Source organism: Rhamphochromis longiceps, linkage group LG8 (genome assembly GCF_057381845.1).
Source record: "Rhamphochromis longiceps isolate RC_006_pf linkage group LG8, R_longiceps_female_GT1.1, whole genome shotgun sequence".
Lineage (NCBI taxonomy): Eukaryota > Metazoa > Chordata > Actinopteri > Cichliformes > Cichlidae > Rhamphochromis > Rhamphochromis longiceps.
Genome location: NC_140564.1, coordinates 25,032,177 through 25,048,927, shown reverse-complemented (window position 1 = coordinate 25,048,927; position 16,751 = coordinate 25,032,177). Strand labels below are relative to the sequence as shown.

General features: G+C 41.1%; 1 protein-coding gene across 2 annotated transcripts in view; it reads right to left on the bottom strand.

Moving 5' to 3' along the window:
* Nucleotides 1-1,587: 1,587 nt before the first annotated feature.
* The window catches only part of lhpp (phospholysine phosphohistidine inorganic pyrophosphate phosphatase), a 39,594-nt gene continuing 24,430 nt past the window's right edge, over nucleotides 1,588-16,751 (bottom strand). For both annotated transcript variants that reach the window (XM_085416680.1, XM_085416679.1), the window contains one exon: nucleotides 1,588-4,638. In XM_085416680.1, the coding sequence (XP_085272806.1) occupies nucleotides 4,542-4,638 (97 nt within the window). In that variant the 3' untranslated portion in view covers nucleotides 1,588-4,541. The remainder of the gene's footprint in view (nucleotides 4,639-16,751) is intronic.

Here is a 16,751-nt window from a genome sequence, read left to right as displayed (position 1 = left end):
TTTGGCTCCAGACCTAACATCTTCAGACGTTTCAAATCCCTCCTGCACCACCAAGAGCTGTTGGCACAGCTGCCCACAAGGGAAGGAGAGTGATGAAATGTGGGGAAACCGCATGTCTTGGCGAGCAAAATCAAGAGGCCTCTTTTAGACCAGCTTGCTACACTCAGAAGGGAGGGGATAAATAACTGGCTGCTGTAAAAACAAGTGCACGTTTCTGTGGATAATGGTGCATTTAGAGCTGCAGGTGTGCGACGTTGTCTGGTCAGCTGACCCTCCATTTCCTGTCAAACAGGAAGAACCGAATGAGCAGAGATGAAAGTTCAAGGTAGCACACAGCTGGCAGTTGTTAAGGTGGGTAACTGCAGGTGCATTACAAAAGCGGCTGTGTGCACGCTGTGTAAGAGGAGCCTAACCCAAATAGATGACATACAAATGTAGTGTATGTGAATATAGTCTGAGAGACACACTGCAGCAGGGAGCACTCTGCAAATATGCACAGTGTGTGTGTAATGAGCTGGGGAAAATCACTTATAAAAGTATCTGACCATAAGTTCGATTTACATTAAAATAATTTCAACAAATAGAAAAAAGTATCAAAACTTTGACTGGGATTCTGTTGCAAACGCAAACACTGTTGAAATCATACCCCTCACAAGAATGTTAGTACTGAATGCCAGAAAGTGGCAGGATACTTTCAGCATACAGCCACATTCTGTTCTTGATCCTCAGACTCATGTTAAAGGGATTTGCATCCCTAAGGTGTCCGTCAACATAAGATGAAAATGAGATCATCAGCTCAATGAGCTGAGGTTGTAGGAGAGGAGGGCGGGAGGGGTGAGGATACTCTTGTGGTCGTAATCATATTCTGCTATGACCAGAGAAGATGATACTTCAAGACAGACATGTAATGAACTCTGCCTTGAATCAAGTGCACTAAACGGGAAATGACATTTACAGGTAAAATGCAGAAAAGGCTATAAAAGGGAATTCTTCTGCCACTTTGACAAGTTGTATTTGATATCCAGTCTCGACACATGAGTAGTCAAAACTCTGAATAGGTGGAAAACAAAGGTTAGTATCATATAACTGATCACTTGTGAAACATGGTCACAATCTCTGCTATTCCAGGTATTCCTGAAATATTGCATTCACAGGATTGGCACAGATGGAGTGTCACTGTGACTCTGAACTTCGGACACTGAATTCTAATCAGTTTAACCTAATGTAGCCCCTTAGTGGAGATCTCTATGTAGGTACAGGGGAAATTCCAGATTCAATTCTCTGTGCACATACACACACACACACACACACACACACACACACACACACATATATATATACATATATATATACATATACATATATATATATATACATATATATATATATATATACACATATATATATATATATATATATATATATATATATATATATATATATATATATATATATATATATATATATATATATGTATGTATGTATGTATATATATATATATATATATATATATATATATATATATATATATATATATATATATATATATGACATGACACAGGCGTCTCCCAAAAGATAATAAGACGATGTACAAGAGGCATCATTGTGGGAAAAAATATTTCTCAGCTTTTATTTACATTTAAGCAAACGGAGGAAATAGGAGTTTTCCTATTTGTTAAGTCACTTAACACTACCTGTGAATCATTCAAGCATTTAAAAAGCACCTAGCTCAAAGGATAAACCAGTGTTGCATCGTCACATAACTGAAAAATTAGCAAAGAACAAATTTAAATCGTATCTTTAGTCACTTTGTTACTAGCAGCCTGTCACAAAAACAGATGAATCTAGAAAGAAATGCCCCTAATAACTGTTTGACAGGCATAGATAGTATTTTTGCACCAACAAGGTGTGGTGTGTCTTTTAACAGCTGAAGAAGTGGAGGACAAAAGAAAAAGGGGGAGGCTTAAAAAACTTTTCTGTTAAGTTTTTTAGGTCACGACTAAGAAACAGGAAAAATAAATCTAACAAAAAGGAAGGAAAGTTAGGAAGGAAAATAGGGGAAAGGCAGAGGTATGCCAAATTACACAAGAACTGGACTGAAAAATCGGTGGCAGAAAAAACATCTTTGCAAATCAATTATGGAGTAATGAATCCAAATTTGAAATATTTGTTTCAAATCGTTAGCAGTATGTACGAAAAGGTCAGGCAACAGTTACTGCCTATGGCCATCTGTGAAACACTGTGGAGACTCTGTCAGGGTTTGGATGCATTTCAGTCAGGGATGTTGGAGATCTTGTCAAAATTGATGGAATTATGAATGCAGATTTTGATCCACCACATAATACCATCTGGGTAGAATTTGATTAGAAACAGTTTCATTATTCAGCATCAAAATGATCCAAAAAACACTGCAAATAAATCCCAGCAGCCATTTCAAAATTTCATCGCAAAATATACCGAAATAAGGGGTGGCTCAAAATTTTTGCACAGCAGTGTATCTTGCGTATTTTATTTCATTTCTAGCATAAATTGAAGTACAAGACAATACAGTTATTTTAACGTACTGAACACAATGCAATACCAAAAAGGCCCAAAGGTGACAAACTGATGTAGCAATCACCTTTACATGTTAATCTCCATAACAGCTTTGGTGAGACAAGGATTTGCCAGTCTATCAATTTGTCCCATGACAGTGAAATCCTACTCTACATGCCCAGACATGTCTCCCAAAATGAGGTCACCTCTATTATCTGAAAGCAATCTTGCTGTGCAGCGACAGGAAAAGAATCAATGTACTGCACCCCATTAGGAATACAGTATATCGCTGTTTAACAGTGCAGACAGCCAGGATAGGTAAACTGTTGCTAATTTGTAACTTATGTCAAACGGGTGGCTAAACTCAGGCTGGCCTGAGAGGTGAGGTTAACAATCATCCAGCTCTGGGTCATGTGTGTGTTTGAGTTTAAGACCTAGTGATGGTGAACCTGCCAAAAGGGGTGTATGTGTGTGTTGTAAATTGTGGCCTAGATCCCTCAGATACTTCACTTCCCTTAACTGGAAAAATAACCTAGTTAAAGCCAAGTGAATTCATTCGAGAGTATTCAAATGCATGTTTAATAGTTCAATACGAGTCCAGCAGGTAGTAACATAATGGACAAAACACAGGGTCAAACAATGTGCAGGCTGTTAGAAAACTGGGTACCAGCTGCTAGTGCTTTTCTGCGTACATTAACATTTATTCCTGAATTGCAAATAGGAGTGGTACAACCAGTCAAGCTGCAGTTTCATACTACTGCATAACATTTCATTACCTCTGAATGCCCAGACATACTCAAGCTTGTGTCTGCTAATGGTGAAATAAACCTAAGAGACCTCAATGTATCACTTGAAAACGAGCTTTTTTTTCTTGTCGAATTTATTTGGTACAGTGGAACCTTGGGGGCAACGATTGAGAATCATTTGTTTTACGCTCCATTTCCAAAGATCTCAACGATCCAGCTGTGACACTGAAGCCCAATAACCAATCTTTTTTTCTTTTGTTTTTTTGGCCACGGTCGTTTTATTAACCCTCGGTGTGGATACCGTGTGTAATGAGTGGCTTTTGACAGAGAAGCTATGACAGGACCGTCTCCAGTAAAAGCCCGCTTAAAGTCAAGTAAATAAAGATAAGCAGTTGAAGATCTGTGGTTCTTCAATCTGATGGAGTGTCAGTTTCATTTTTGTTTACACAGAGAGAAACATGAGCCCAAGCATCAGCATAATTTATCGCATTCAGCAGTGGTTGCATTTATCATCTCTTAGACCAGCTCACTTCCCATTTCCAGCGATTTATTATTGTAAAACAAAAGCCTCTCCGATATGAATTCCAGTTTAAACCTGAGCCAAGGCTGAATTTTCCCCAAGTGCTTTAAGACCTTGAGCTTTTCTCTGACAATGACTCAGACAAATTTCCAAACTGATGGAGATTCCACACATTTTCACACAGACTCGAAAATGATCTTTCTTTATAACAATCAAAGAAAAAAATCAAATATTTCCTGCAGCCCTGTATGGGTTGTGCACGTTCTCTGTTTTCATCACATGACGCACAACAATTACTCTGCGTTAAAGTGCAGCAAATGTTTAGTGCAAACTGTGAGTACAGCAGCTCTTCGGAGAATTTGACTGTGGGAACTTGAACACTGCATTTCTCTCGCCTTTTAACTGTCAGTCAGCAGCTGGTTACAGCACACTCGTGTCATCTTGAGGTATCTTATCTATGCCAATCATGTACTGACAAATACACAGTACAGCTCAAGCATGCTCAACACTATCTCTTGCAGATGGGATAATTGTTCTGCAAACTTCATTCCAGTTTGTGTCACACTTCGCAGAGCAACAGATGGGAGTCTTTCCCATGTGTGACAATACAGTTGGCTGTTAAGAGTTTATAGAGGCCATGGGCTAATTAATTTAACTTTCATAACAAAGAAAACTTTCAGAAGCTACTTTTTAAAATGGTACTGCTGATCAGCTAGAGTTCAGTGTCCACTGCCTGGTGTTCAGTGCCCCCTCTGACTGAGGATCATGTCCACCGCCTGGGCCAGGTTGTCTACAGTGCCGTCAGCCGTCACCGCCGGGTGCCTCTCATCAATGGGCCTGAGGGAGGAGAAGCAAATGCACAGGTTTGAGGACCTGTATCGCAGGACAAAGGAAATCTTGGGCACAAAAGGGATGGTAAACAAGGACTAGCAGTTTGACGCAGTCGAGTGGATTAACAATGCTGAATGCATTATGTGGGGGGATAAAAACAAAACAAAAAAAAACACAACAAAACACAACTGAAACGAAAAAGAAAGTTTGTTATCAAAACTGTCATCCTGTGTGGTAACTCTGGTTCTGTTAAGAGCTTGTTTAACAGCATTGTATTTTTAGTTCTTTTGGCTGCTCCCCTTACAGTGTATCATCTGCCTCAATCGCACCCTTTCCAAAGCATACCTACACTCTGAATGTCTTTGACTACATCCAGAGTACATCCACAGTCGTCATCCTTTGCCCAACATATTAGTTGATTTGAAGGTATTTCAGGGTAACAGTGGCTCCATAACCACACCTTTCTATCATATGTGCAGGCTACTACACCACAATTATAGTGCTGTTTTGTATCAAGGTTAGGATCAAATCGTAATATACTGTTAATCTGTGAGGCTGTAACAAAACACATTACTTCCACACATGGTAACAGACCGATTTCTCCAAACTTGCTGTTCAGCTGTGCTAATCTCGTGGCTCTGTGGCCCCTTGACTACATTGACCTCAAATTTTTGTTAAGACATTTAGAGACACCAGTGCAAGAGACACTTGCAGTATTCCCCTGACATTCTCATCAGCTTAATCGTTACTCTGCATTTAGGACAAATTAGCAAATGAACTAATGCCAAGGTGCTGAAAATGGTTTACCTCAGACTTGTGCACAGTCTTGTTCTACATTTGTAATTGGATGGACTGCACAGAAAGGGTTATTGTATTTACAGCACGCACACAGAAATGATGTTTACATTTTTTTCCCATATAAAGTACCCTACATCAAAAGGTCACGGGCCAATGTCCAAAATTACCCTACCCATAATCCTGTTTCCACACGATTTCCTAAATTGTGGGAAAGCTGTGGACTTGGTCAAGACGGGCAAGGCTGTAGCTTCAACACTGGCTGCTGCCATTGTTTGGATCAAGGCCCAGTGATGGATGCAGATTTGGTTGTTTAATCAGCTGGTAGTGGAAATGTAATCCATTTGGTGTGGCACTAGGCCCAAGCTCACACGGAGGACCTCCTTTCCACCCAATTCCATCAAAAGACAGAGACGCCCCTTCATTCATCAGAACTGCCCTGGAGTCCTGCTCATTTATGGAGTGGTGCCTATAGACCCCCCCCCCCCACCGGCCGCCTTGACCGGGCTCTGTGTGCTGCCTGTGTTCCTCAGTCACGGCTTGGAACTCCAGATGGGGACTCTTTGTCAGGCCCTGGGTGTGAGGCACACACCACCATTAATCCTGACTTCTGAGAGCTTACAGAGCCCCATGGCAAATATTTGTGAGCCGCCCAAGTGTAGTGACAGAAAGAAGAGGCCTGTGGTGGTGGAAATGGGGGAAGAGGTGCTGAATGCCGAAGCCACGCTGAATATGGCAAAGCAGTGCCATGTGTTTACGCATGTCTGTCAGCTGCCAGTGCTTGGGTTATGTGAGCTGGTCCACTAATGGTTGGGGTTTTATGTCTCCTGTGCTGGATTACTCCCGCACCCTTTTCTGCCCGAGGACTGATTGAGTTCACACACGCATGCACGCACAGGCATGAACGCACAAGCAACATAGGTCACATGGCTCTTATGTTTCAAGAAGTGAAGCCAAAAGTATCAACCTCACTGTCTTTTCAACCCGATGCTTCTTTAAATCTCTCCCCGACTCCATCTTTTAGATAGGCATACATAGATGCATGCGCGTGTATTCATTTTGCTGCCTTCCTCCCATTCCCATGAATAATGAAGAAGTAACCAGGTCAATGTGACCATGCAAAATTCAGCACAATACAGCTAGTGTTACCGGTGAGGTAATCTGCGGCTTGCTGTCCTTCAGGTCAATGCAATATCAATACACGTGAATAGATAGGTTTGGTCCCTGAGCCTGACTGACATTGCAGAGCCATCACGTAGGGATGAGGTCAGCTATGAGGCAGGAGGTGGGGAGCAGCCAAGGCTTTAGTACAACACAGCTGCCCCTACGCTGAAAGAGCAAACTGCCTCATCAGATGGTTAGTAAATGATCACACGATTTGTGCTGCAAGTAGTGCAAGAAAAAAAAAAAAAGATTAAAAAATCCAAAAGGAGCAGGTTGGCTAGTGGTGAACAAGCACAGCAGCTGATTTGACAAAAACGATTTTGACAGCTGATTAACATTCAAGCAAATCATCAATCAAGATGTCAAACACTTGTGGGCTCCAAATTTTTTTTTGACAGTTGAAAATTTGAATATCTTTGGTTTTAGACAGCTAAAGACCTCACATTGGGCTCTAGGAAGATTAAATGCTGATCAAAAAGGAAAAGTGGAGCTTTAAAGTTGGGTTCTCTAATGCTGTCGATCCTTTAAAGCTATGAATGCCCCATGTGATTCTTGCAGGTTGTCACAGGACTTGCTTCCAAAATAACAAATCAGTTGTGAGTGATTCGAGTGTGATATGACATATACAGTATAAAACTTGACACTATTAAAAACACTTTATTTGCAGCCACTGGTTGTTCCTCCGTGAAAAGAAAGTAGATAAGAATGACTCATGTAGTGAGTGCATTTGTTTGTGAAAGTCTGCTGTGAGTCAGAGACACACAGGGACGAGGTAAGATATAGAAATAAAGAAAAGGACTCTTGTTTAACCTGAAGAGAAGAGGGCGGCTTCACCTTTGTTTCGTTTTGTTTAGATGCATTCAGCTGACTCCTGAGGTAACTGACCGCAGGGTGAGAGAGCATGAAAACGCTCTCGCTGGTTAATGCTTAACTCGCCTCGTGCACAGAGGGAAGCAAAACCGTCACATATACCCAATTTCAATTTATACTTGTCTCTTAATCTCTGCACCTCTGCTGAGCAGGCATTTTGCTTGACACAATACTGACGAAAAAGAAAAAAAAAAATCAGGTTAGCAGCGCGCAACTCTCGGTGATATTTTGGTGTGAAGGCGGTTACATACTGAGCAACTCAAGCTAGAAATATCTGGGTTTCCTGTGATTTGACTGTAGGACAAAAGGCAACGTTGAAGCTTTGATCTAACTTTTAATGGCTGCTATTAATGGTGTAGTCAAAGAAGCATAAGCTAGTATAAAATCCAAACTGCCTACATGAAATATGGCTCCTATTAGACAGAAATTAGCATTTGTTAGCAATGAAAGAGGCTGGCTACTCAGTGTAGGCTTTAAAAGTAGTACCGTTTAACTTTGGGAGGTTCTTCTGATCAGTGTGTTTGCGCACTCTTAAGTAGGAACATGGGTGTGACAAATTCAGCCAAATATTTCAATATTTCAGCCACGTTGCATACTTTATGACTTGGCTTTCCGAGTCATGAGAATTTTCCCAGTTGGAAATCTGTCACAAAAAGTCACAACTCTAAAGAGGGCTGAAGTTACCAAGAAAGTGTACTGAAAGTCATAAAAGCATTTAAAAACAAACCCACAACAAGAAACAGGAATAACCAATAAAAGCTTACCAATAGAGACATCACATAGCAACTAACTCAATGAAATGACATAGTTATCACACTGCTCCTCTAATAAATAGGAGCTACAGGGTATCATTGTAGGCTTTGTGTAAAGTGAGTTGCCACCTAGCAACACAGGGAAGATAACACTGAAAGTAAAGAGTCACTCTGCAAGTGAAAGGTGGAAAAACAGTCAACCCAGGCCAGTGTGTTGTTTTCATGCCAGACTAGTGAAGGCAGCAGGAGCTGAAACGCAGCCTTTTTTCCACTATAAAGACGATGATATTAAATATAACCTGAGGGAGATCACGTCTTGATGACATTCATAGCCTTTATGTTGAGCCAAGCCGTGTGGGTGACATAAGATGCAGGCACATGACAAAGCTCTCTACCTTCACCCTGGGGACAGGGAGAAAAGGTGTGCAGCTGCTCGCGTTTCCTGCTGCACGGTGCCGCTTTAGCAGCGTCGGCCTGGAGGGTGAAAATGTGATCCGTTTGACTGACTCTGTTGTAAATAAAATGCCACAAGACCGAGTGAAGATGTAGCGGGGATCGTCGACACCAGCGATGCTACAGCCTGGTTTTATTACAATCCGCTCAGAGCTTCACTTTTCCTATCTTTCTGTTCTCTTTTACCTGATAGGTACAAAAGCACAGATAACATCCTTGAAATAATACAGCTGCACCTTCTTAGGAAAAACAGCCCAACTGAACAGAGGAAACCACCATGTTACGTGCATGTTATGGCAACAGAAGTGACAGATGCTAACTTGAAGCCTTCACATCCTCTGCCGAGTTTGTGGCAGTGCAGCGACCGTTATCACTTCACTTTACAAAAGGCTACATAATGTTGAATCATGATCAGCAAACAGCTGCGGCATGGTTTTCACACTTTACGCAGGTTAACGGTTCTTTCCAATCGAGCTGGACACAAAAGGGGATTCCCTGGTTGCGGCGCAAAGAGCTACTTGATTATTTTTTTCCATCCTGTGGCTGTACGAAAACCTCCTGTGAGTACGAGCGATGACTGTGAGCGTGTGTGAGAGAGAATCCTGACCTGCTGAAAACCACCTACTGGAAACTTTCTGCCTTTCACAATAACAAAAACATCCAATGCTACGTGAACAGGATGCAAACCATAAATTTTTTTATGTCCTCAACGACTACTTAGGACATAAACTTTTAGACATTATAGATTAGACTGACTCTTTATATTTGGTGTGACGCTCATCGCTTTGAAATCTATTTAATGAATTACAAAAGGTTTTGCTGCTATGGTTTAGGTGCTAATTTGTAGAGTCATCTTAGGTGATCCGGTGGGAGCAAAGGGAAAAAAAATATATATCTAAATTTTAGCTTTTAAGAAGCCATTACCTTCTTCAACATTTAACAGCTGTCCTTGTCAGTGTTGTGCTAAATATGCAAAGCCTTACGTGACCCAGATCTAACCACACTGTTTTCATCTGTGTGCTGTTATTATTAGCAGCACTGCTGATGACTTGCTGAATTGTCTTTTTGTGCGTATATCTCAGGGCGCATGGGTGTTATGCTAGCTCTGAGGTGCTGCTGAGTCACCTGCATCAGATAAAGAAAATGCAAGTACAACCATGCATACCCACTTGCTAAAACAAATCCTAACAAAAAAAAATGGTTACAGCAGAATCCAGGCAAAGGCCCAAATCCCTCTAGCCAAGCAGCTTGTCAATTGGTAATTGCAAGAGGGATTGGTTCCCCATTGAAACGGCTACGGGTCTGTGTTCATGTATTTAAGAGGCAGTGCCATGTTTCAGCCTGCCATCTGTGGGCTACAACTCGCTCTACTCTCCCACTCTCACTCATTTCCTCTTCTCTTTCTCACGGGTGGAAAAGTACTGTTGAAGGAGCTCAGTGACTGAGGCCTGGCTTGGTTCCTTTGTCTTACCGTGGGAGTCTGGTCTCACTGCAAAAAAAAGCTCAGGTTAATTATTAATATCTCATTGACTTATAACGCACAGCAGGCTTTAAAAGAGCCTGCAGGCAGGGGGAAGCTAACACCCATGGGTGGGGAGGCTTCTATAACCTCTTTGTGGCTACTGCCACTTCAATCTATGACCTCAATTCAATATATGGCACACTATCAGGTGTTCGGATTACACATTACTACGATACTAAAAACAAAAATGAAACAAGCTTTTGAGATTTTGTTGAAGACGAGTCTCACTTTGCCTTTCAACTGTTCAGTTCAGCTTTGTTACTTCTTGGATTTATGACTAGGTAATTGATCATAGGGCTCTCTTATCTGTCACATAAGACAGGACAGCAAACTCAGGACCCCATGTAAATGATTTAAACTCTATATTTAACTGTATAACAAACAGTAAGACTGTTGGGTTTAAAAAGGGGGGGTTTCAGCAACCTGGAAACCACCTAACAGCTTTTTACACATACATTTAAAGTTTTTGATGTTTTTAAAAAAAAAAAAATTGGCATGATGCTTTTCTGACAGATTGTAGGTGAATGTAGGGCTCCTCCAGCTTGTATGTAGAAATGTCCTTGGACAAGACACTGAACCTTGAGGCTCCCAACGCTTTCATTGGAGTGAGATTGTGTGAATGTCAGAATAAAATTTTAAGTGCTTTATGAATGGGTGTGTAATTGGGATAATGATGCTTGTAGTAAAAACATTTTGAATGACAAATCAGACTGGAAAAGGGTATGTATAGTTTTTATATACCCATCATGGTCATAAACATCATAGTAATTTGGGGTTTTTAGATTATTAATGTGAACTCTTCTTCTTCCATAGTGAAATTGTCACCCAGTCTACAATGGGACATCTTTGACTTTGAAAGTTTGAATTTATTTTGGATTTTCTCTAATCTACACAGGTTCAAACATATGCATACGCTCAGGTGGTGCTGAAGGTTCTACAATGTCTTTTAATTTGATGCTGCTGCCATGAAATAAAACTTTTATGGTGGTTTTAAGACTTGTTTTATGCATTTAGATGCATAATTGCTAAAAGTACGTGCTAGGTGGTTGCTAAGCAATAAGATGGAATCAAAATATGTGATATAGATAAGAACCTTGACAGACTTAAGATGTAGTTCTGTGCCAAGTTTGGTTGCTCAACTCCAGATTGTGTACGTGTAGTTGGTAGACAAAGAAACAAATACAAAAAAAGATTTTGCGATAGCCAAAGTATAGCTACACAAATCTGTATCTTACCAAGTATGGATTGTCTGGAAACACCATGCTAAATTAGCATTTATTTTTTGGAGCAAGTATGCTTGCATCAATTCAGATCCACAATTTTGTACAAATAATTTACAATAACAGTTTCAGTTGGCATCATGATTGGCTGATTTTGGTTGCACGCTACAATTGGAAATTTTAAAAGGACTGACCACAGTAGTGAAAAACTAGAATGATAAATAAAGCAGTTACAATTTAGGCCCATCCGCTCCGCATTTGGAATACACTGGGCATAAAGATGGAAAATTAGGAAGTGGCCCATTGCATGATGGGGCTCAAGTAGCTGTTAGCACGAGCAAGAACTAACAAGCGAGTCTCTTTTTTTCCAGTGGAAATGAACACCCATTTCTAGAAACATGCAGCAAAAGAAATCCAACTAAAAAACACAGCTTTCATGTGTTATCTGTTAAATAGAAGGGAAATCCAACAGTGGAAATAGGAACCTTATGCAACACACATTTATCCCAGTTTACCATGCATCCTGCCAAGGCCCTGCTGCTGACTGACAAAGGAGATGCTGAGAGTTGTTAATGGCTTGTCAGACATCACTGTGCTTATCTGTATGCTTCTGATGATGCATAATGTCAAAATTACTTTAGAATTATGCCTTATTCGGTCAGTCTAATAAGAAATGAACACAGATTTATATACAACCCATTCTGTACAGTCAGGTTTATACATTTATATATAAAGCTAACAGGTTAGAACGTGCTAGCTTTAGTTCCTCTGAACATCTGGGTGGACTTGGACACAAAAGAGGGCCCCTGTGGATTTAGCTTTAGCTCAAAGGCCACGTTGTGCACATGTCACGCATCCCTTTGCTGGTGTAAAGAGTCAGTGTTCTTGTGGTGCACAGATAAACAGACCTAAATGACACATTTAGAAACACTGTAGCTGACAAATTCACAGCCCACAGCCTCAGCGGAGAGGAGTGCACTTCGATAACTTCACTTCCTTCCCACACAGACAAAACTAATGTGTTAAGAGTGGTTAAGAGGACAGGGTGTGGGACTGCGCTGTTACACGAGACACTACGAAGTGCCTGCACTCTTTTCTACAAAGCAAAATGCTGCACAGATCAAGACAATGCAAAGCGAAAATGTGACTCAAGCGTAACCTGCTCAGGCAAGACTACACATTCAATTCAGTTTAGTGTGCTTGAAGGAGAGAATTAAAGGCATTATCTTAGGTAATCTACATTTCATAACTGTCTAGGTTAAAGGAAGGCCTTGCAGTCATACATGAAACCATGACCATTATCATATGTGCTGATCTATATGTCGTGAGGAGGACTGAAAGCTAAGCTAAGCTGAAATACATAATGTATCTGGGAGCCATCCCAGAAATGACCACAAAATAAAAGCTAACTGGCACCAACAGTCCAGCAATAATCAATTTCAACATCATGCCAATATAGATTTAAAAGCAAATATTTTCAGTCAAACTGCCAGATCTGATCACCATATGGAGGAGGTCCAACTTAAATTTGGATCACTTCATTTTTATTAGACAGCCATTCAAATACAGGCAAATGATTTATGAGGAATAGTGCCAAGTTACAGCATGTGGTCTCTTAGGAAGCGGGAATACAATTAACCTGCCCTAAATATGCTAGTAATATTGGGGTTATTATACTAATTCTGTCCACTTTATTATATTAAGCTGACAGCAAACATTTTTCTACTTGAAAAGCCTTCTCTTGTGTTTGCTGAGGCTGATTGGCCATTTGCTTTCTTAATGAGCTGTCTTTCCTTTCATTCACTGCACTCACAATGGCTTTATTTTCAAGACTTCATTACAGGTTTCAGTGGAAATCTGCTCAGGATATCCACACTAATCACAGGTTATGTGCCACTCAGAGAGAGCCAGTTCAGTCTGGGCTGGGAAGGTTTCTCTGGACTGGTCTGCTGGTGGACAACTGTACAGTGTATTGTAGTCTGTTAAGCTGTTAAAATCCTTTGGTGCTTACTCACAGATTAATTGTACCATCACTTTTGGATTAAGCCAAATTCTTTTTCTACTCTCAGACTTGTTGGTTCTGATCATACTAGCAGTTAAAATCATAGCTTGGAATATTTGCATACTAACGCATTGGATGAGAACTGCGTGTCCTCAGGGATATTACTCATTGCACAATGTTGCAATGTTGCAAGCTCATAGAAGCTTCATTGACAACATCCATGTTCGTGAAATATGCCATATGCCAAGCATTTATCGTTTTTTTTTTTTTTTTATATATTCTTGTCTGTCAAAGAGCATTTTCAAAAACTGTTAGCTTTTCTTCTAGTTATCTCATTACTACACTATCATGTTTCACTCAGTTCTCATGAATCTCAGTTTACCTATGCATCAACTGTAATATCCGTCTAGTAGCCTTAAAGTCAAAGAATCTGACAGTTACAGAACATCCCAGTTGGAGAAAGTTGCTACATAAGAATAACCGAAAACACCTTTGGACTAAACTAAAATAAAGACTAAATACAAGTGCAAAATTATTGCTTTAATTTGAGTACATTTTACAACAATATTGAAAGAACTGCTTGTAAGACATATAATACCATACATAGTGCCTGTGGGTACAACACAAGCAGGTTTTCTTTCAAATTGTTTCCTAGGTGAGGTATGTGAACACTAGTTCATGCGGAAAGGAGCTAGCACACAGCTCAGAGTTCCCACAGAGTGTCCTTAGGTGACTGAACACATGAAAAGGCTATTATTGAGGCTCATAAAGCCAAAAATAAATATATTTTAAAAATCAGCAGAGCGATATCAAAGGTAAACCTAGTAAATGACACATGACCTGGGAGACCAAGACTGCACAGAGAGTCAAGAGTGTTCTCATCAAGAGTAAAGTTCATGGCACCCTTTTTTACCTTTAGATGCCTTTCAAACATGTTGGTGGCGAATGTGTTGTGGGCGGGGGAACATACAGCTTTCGTCGCGCTTGCTGATAGACAGGAGTACGCTTTTACACCCTCGTATACTCTATATGTTCAAAAGGCAACACCCGCCACACCCTTCTTCTATATAGATGCAAAGCAACAGCTAACTAAAAGAGGCTACTCTGTTGTTTCTATTATGTTTTTTATTAAAAAGCCACAAAAAAAAACGAGGAAAAATGTAATTCTAAATGTTTTGTGAACCATTTTAATTCATTGTCTTTGACTCTTTCTACTACGCTTGCAAAAACTGTAGAAAAGCTGTGCTTCTGTCTAAATATTTATGGACATGATTGTACTTTGTGTGCCCACAAAGGCAGGAGTGGAGATATTTCTGGAATGATCGGTGGAATCTCAAACGCTGGAACAACATGGGGTTTTCCTGTTCTTTACACTGTGCCAACAAGGGCCATGAATGCAGCATTGAACTAATGAACCGTTCTTTCTTTAGCATGTTCTTTTGCAAACATGCATAAGTCAGCATCTTGATGCATTCTCAATCATCCAGGAAAGTAAATCTCCAAAAGTTGATTCTGTTCATCTGGACGTAGCGTTTTGTGAGAGAAACGTTTCGTCACTCATCCAAGTGACTTCTTCAGTCTCAGCTGACTGCAGGTTTCCCCAAATCTTATAAAAAGTACATTTGCATAATGACTGAAACCAGCCCACTGAAGGGACAATGGGCTGGGAGGTCAGTCTTCTCATGATAGTACTTTCTATCATGAGAAGATTTTGTCACTACTCAGTGATGAAAATACTTATGAGCCCCTGAAACGAGACCCAGGAAGTGGCTACAGGAAGAGGGTGATAGACTGTCTGAAGCAGTTAGAACAAGACAAGGCTATTGACCGGACCTCATACCACAGGCTGTACCCAGGGGAGTCTACACCAAGTCTGTATGGTTTACCGAAAATACATAAACGGTGCACCTTTAAGACCGATTGTCTGCATGATCAACTCTGTCACCTATAACACCTCCAAGTTTCTGGCTTCGATCCTCAACCCGCTGGTGGGCAGCTCTGAACACCACATCCAGAACACCCTAGATTTTGTTGAGAAGGTGAGAGATGTCATTATGGAGGCAGATGAAACCATGGTCTCGTACGACGTTACATCTCTCTTCACTTGCATCCCAGTCACGGAAGCGTTGGAGGTAGTCCGTAAGAGATTACAGGATGACACCAACCTCAGCAACAGGACCACTCTCAGCATCGACCAAGTGTGTTTGCTTTTGGAACTGTGTCTTCATTCCACCTACTTCACATACAAGGATCAGTTCTACAGGCAGAAACATGGGTGTGCCATGGGCTCCCCAGTTTCACCCATTGTGGCCAATTTGTACACGGAAGAAGTGGAAAAGAGGGCTTTGCTTTCCTACCCTGGAACACCACCAAGCCGGATATGTGGATGACACCTGGGTGAAAATCAAATCTCGGGATGTACTACATTTCACGGATCACATTAACTCGGTGGACCGACACATCAAATTCACCAGGGAGGATATGAAAAGTGGCAGGTTAGCCTTCTTAGACTGTGAGATTGCCATCAGTAATGGGGGATATCTAAAAGCTGACGTGTACACAAACTGGGTGTCATCAGGACGCTACAACACAGCGCGAACACCATCCCCACTGACACAGCAGCCAGGGAGACAGAAGAACAGCACATCAAGAAGGCCCTGAGTAAATGTGGTTATCCCAGCTGGACTTTTGTCAAAGTGGGAAAGGCACCTAAAGAAAGCTCCAGCCGATCCAGGAGAGAAGGACAACCGCTGCCCAAGCGAAAACCTATAGTGATCCCATATGTGTCAGGAGTATCGGAGCAGTTGAGATGCATTTTTTCAAAACACCAGGTCTCTGTGGCTTTTAAACCCCAAAACACGCTGCACCAAAAATTGGTCCACTCCAAGGATCGGGTCCTCCGACACAAACAGAGTAACATAGTGTACGCTGTGAGGATTGCCAGGATTTATACATCGGGGAAACCAAACAACCTCTGGCGAAGCGGATGGCACAACACAGAAGAGCTACCTCATCAGGCCAGAACTCTGCAGTCTATTTACACCTACAGGCCAGTGAACACTCTTTCAATGATGAGGATGTACACATCCTGGACAGGGAGGAACGCTGGTTTGGGGGCGGAGTCAAGGAGGCCATTTACGTGAAAAGGGAAAGACCATCTGTGAATCGAGGAGGGGGCCGAGGGGTCATCTTTTGCCATCTTACAATGCTGTGATTGCAGCCATTCCCCAACTCTCTGTGAATGGTACTCATGGCCATTGATTAGTGGCCATTGATCAGTGGGTTTTGGTCAGTGGTTGTTGATCAATGGTCATGAGAATTTGCATAATTATGATTAAGGA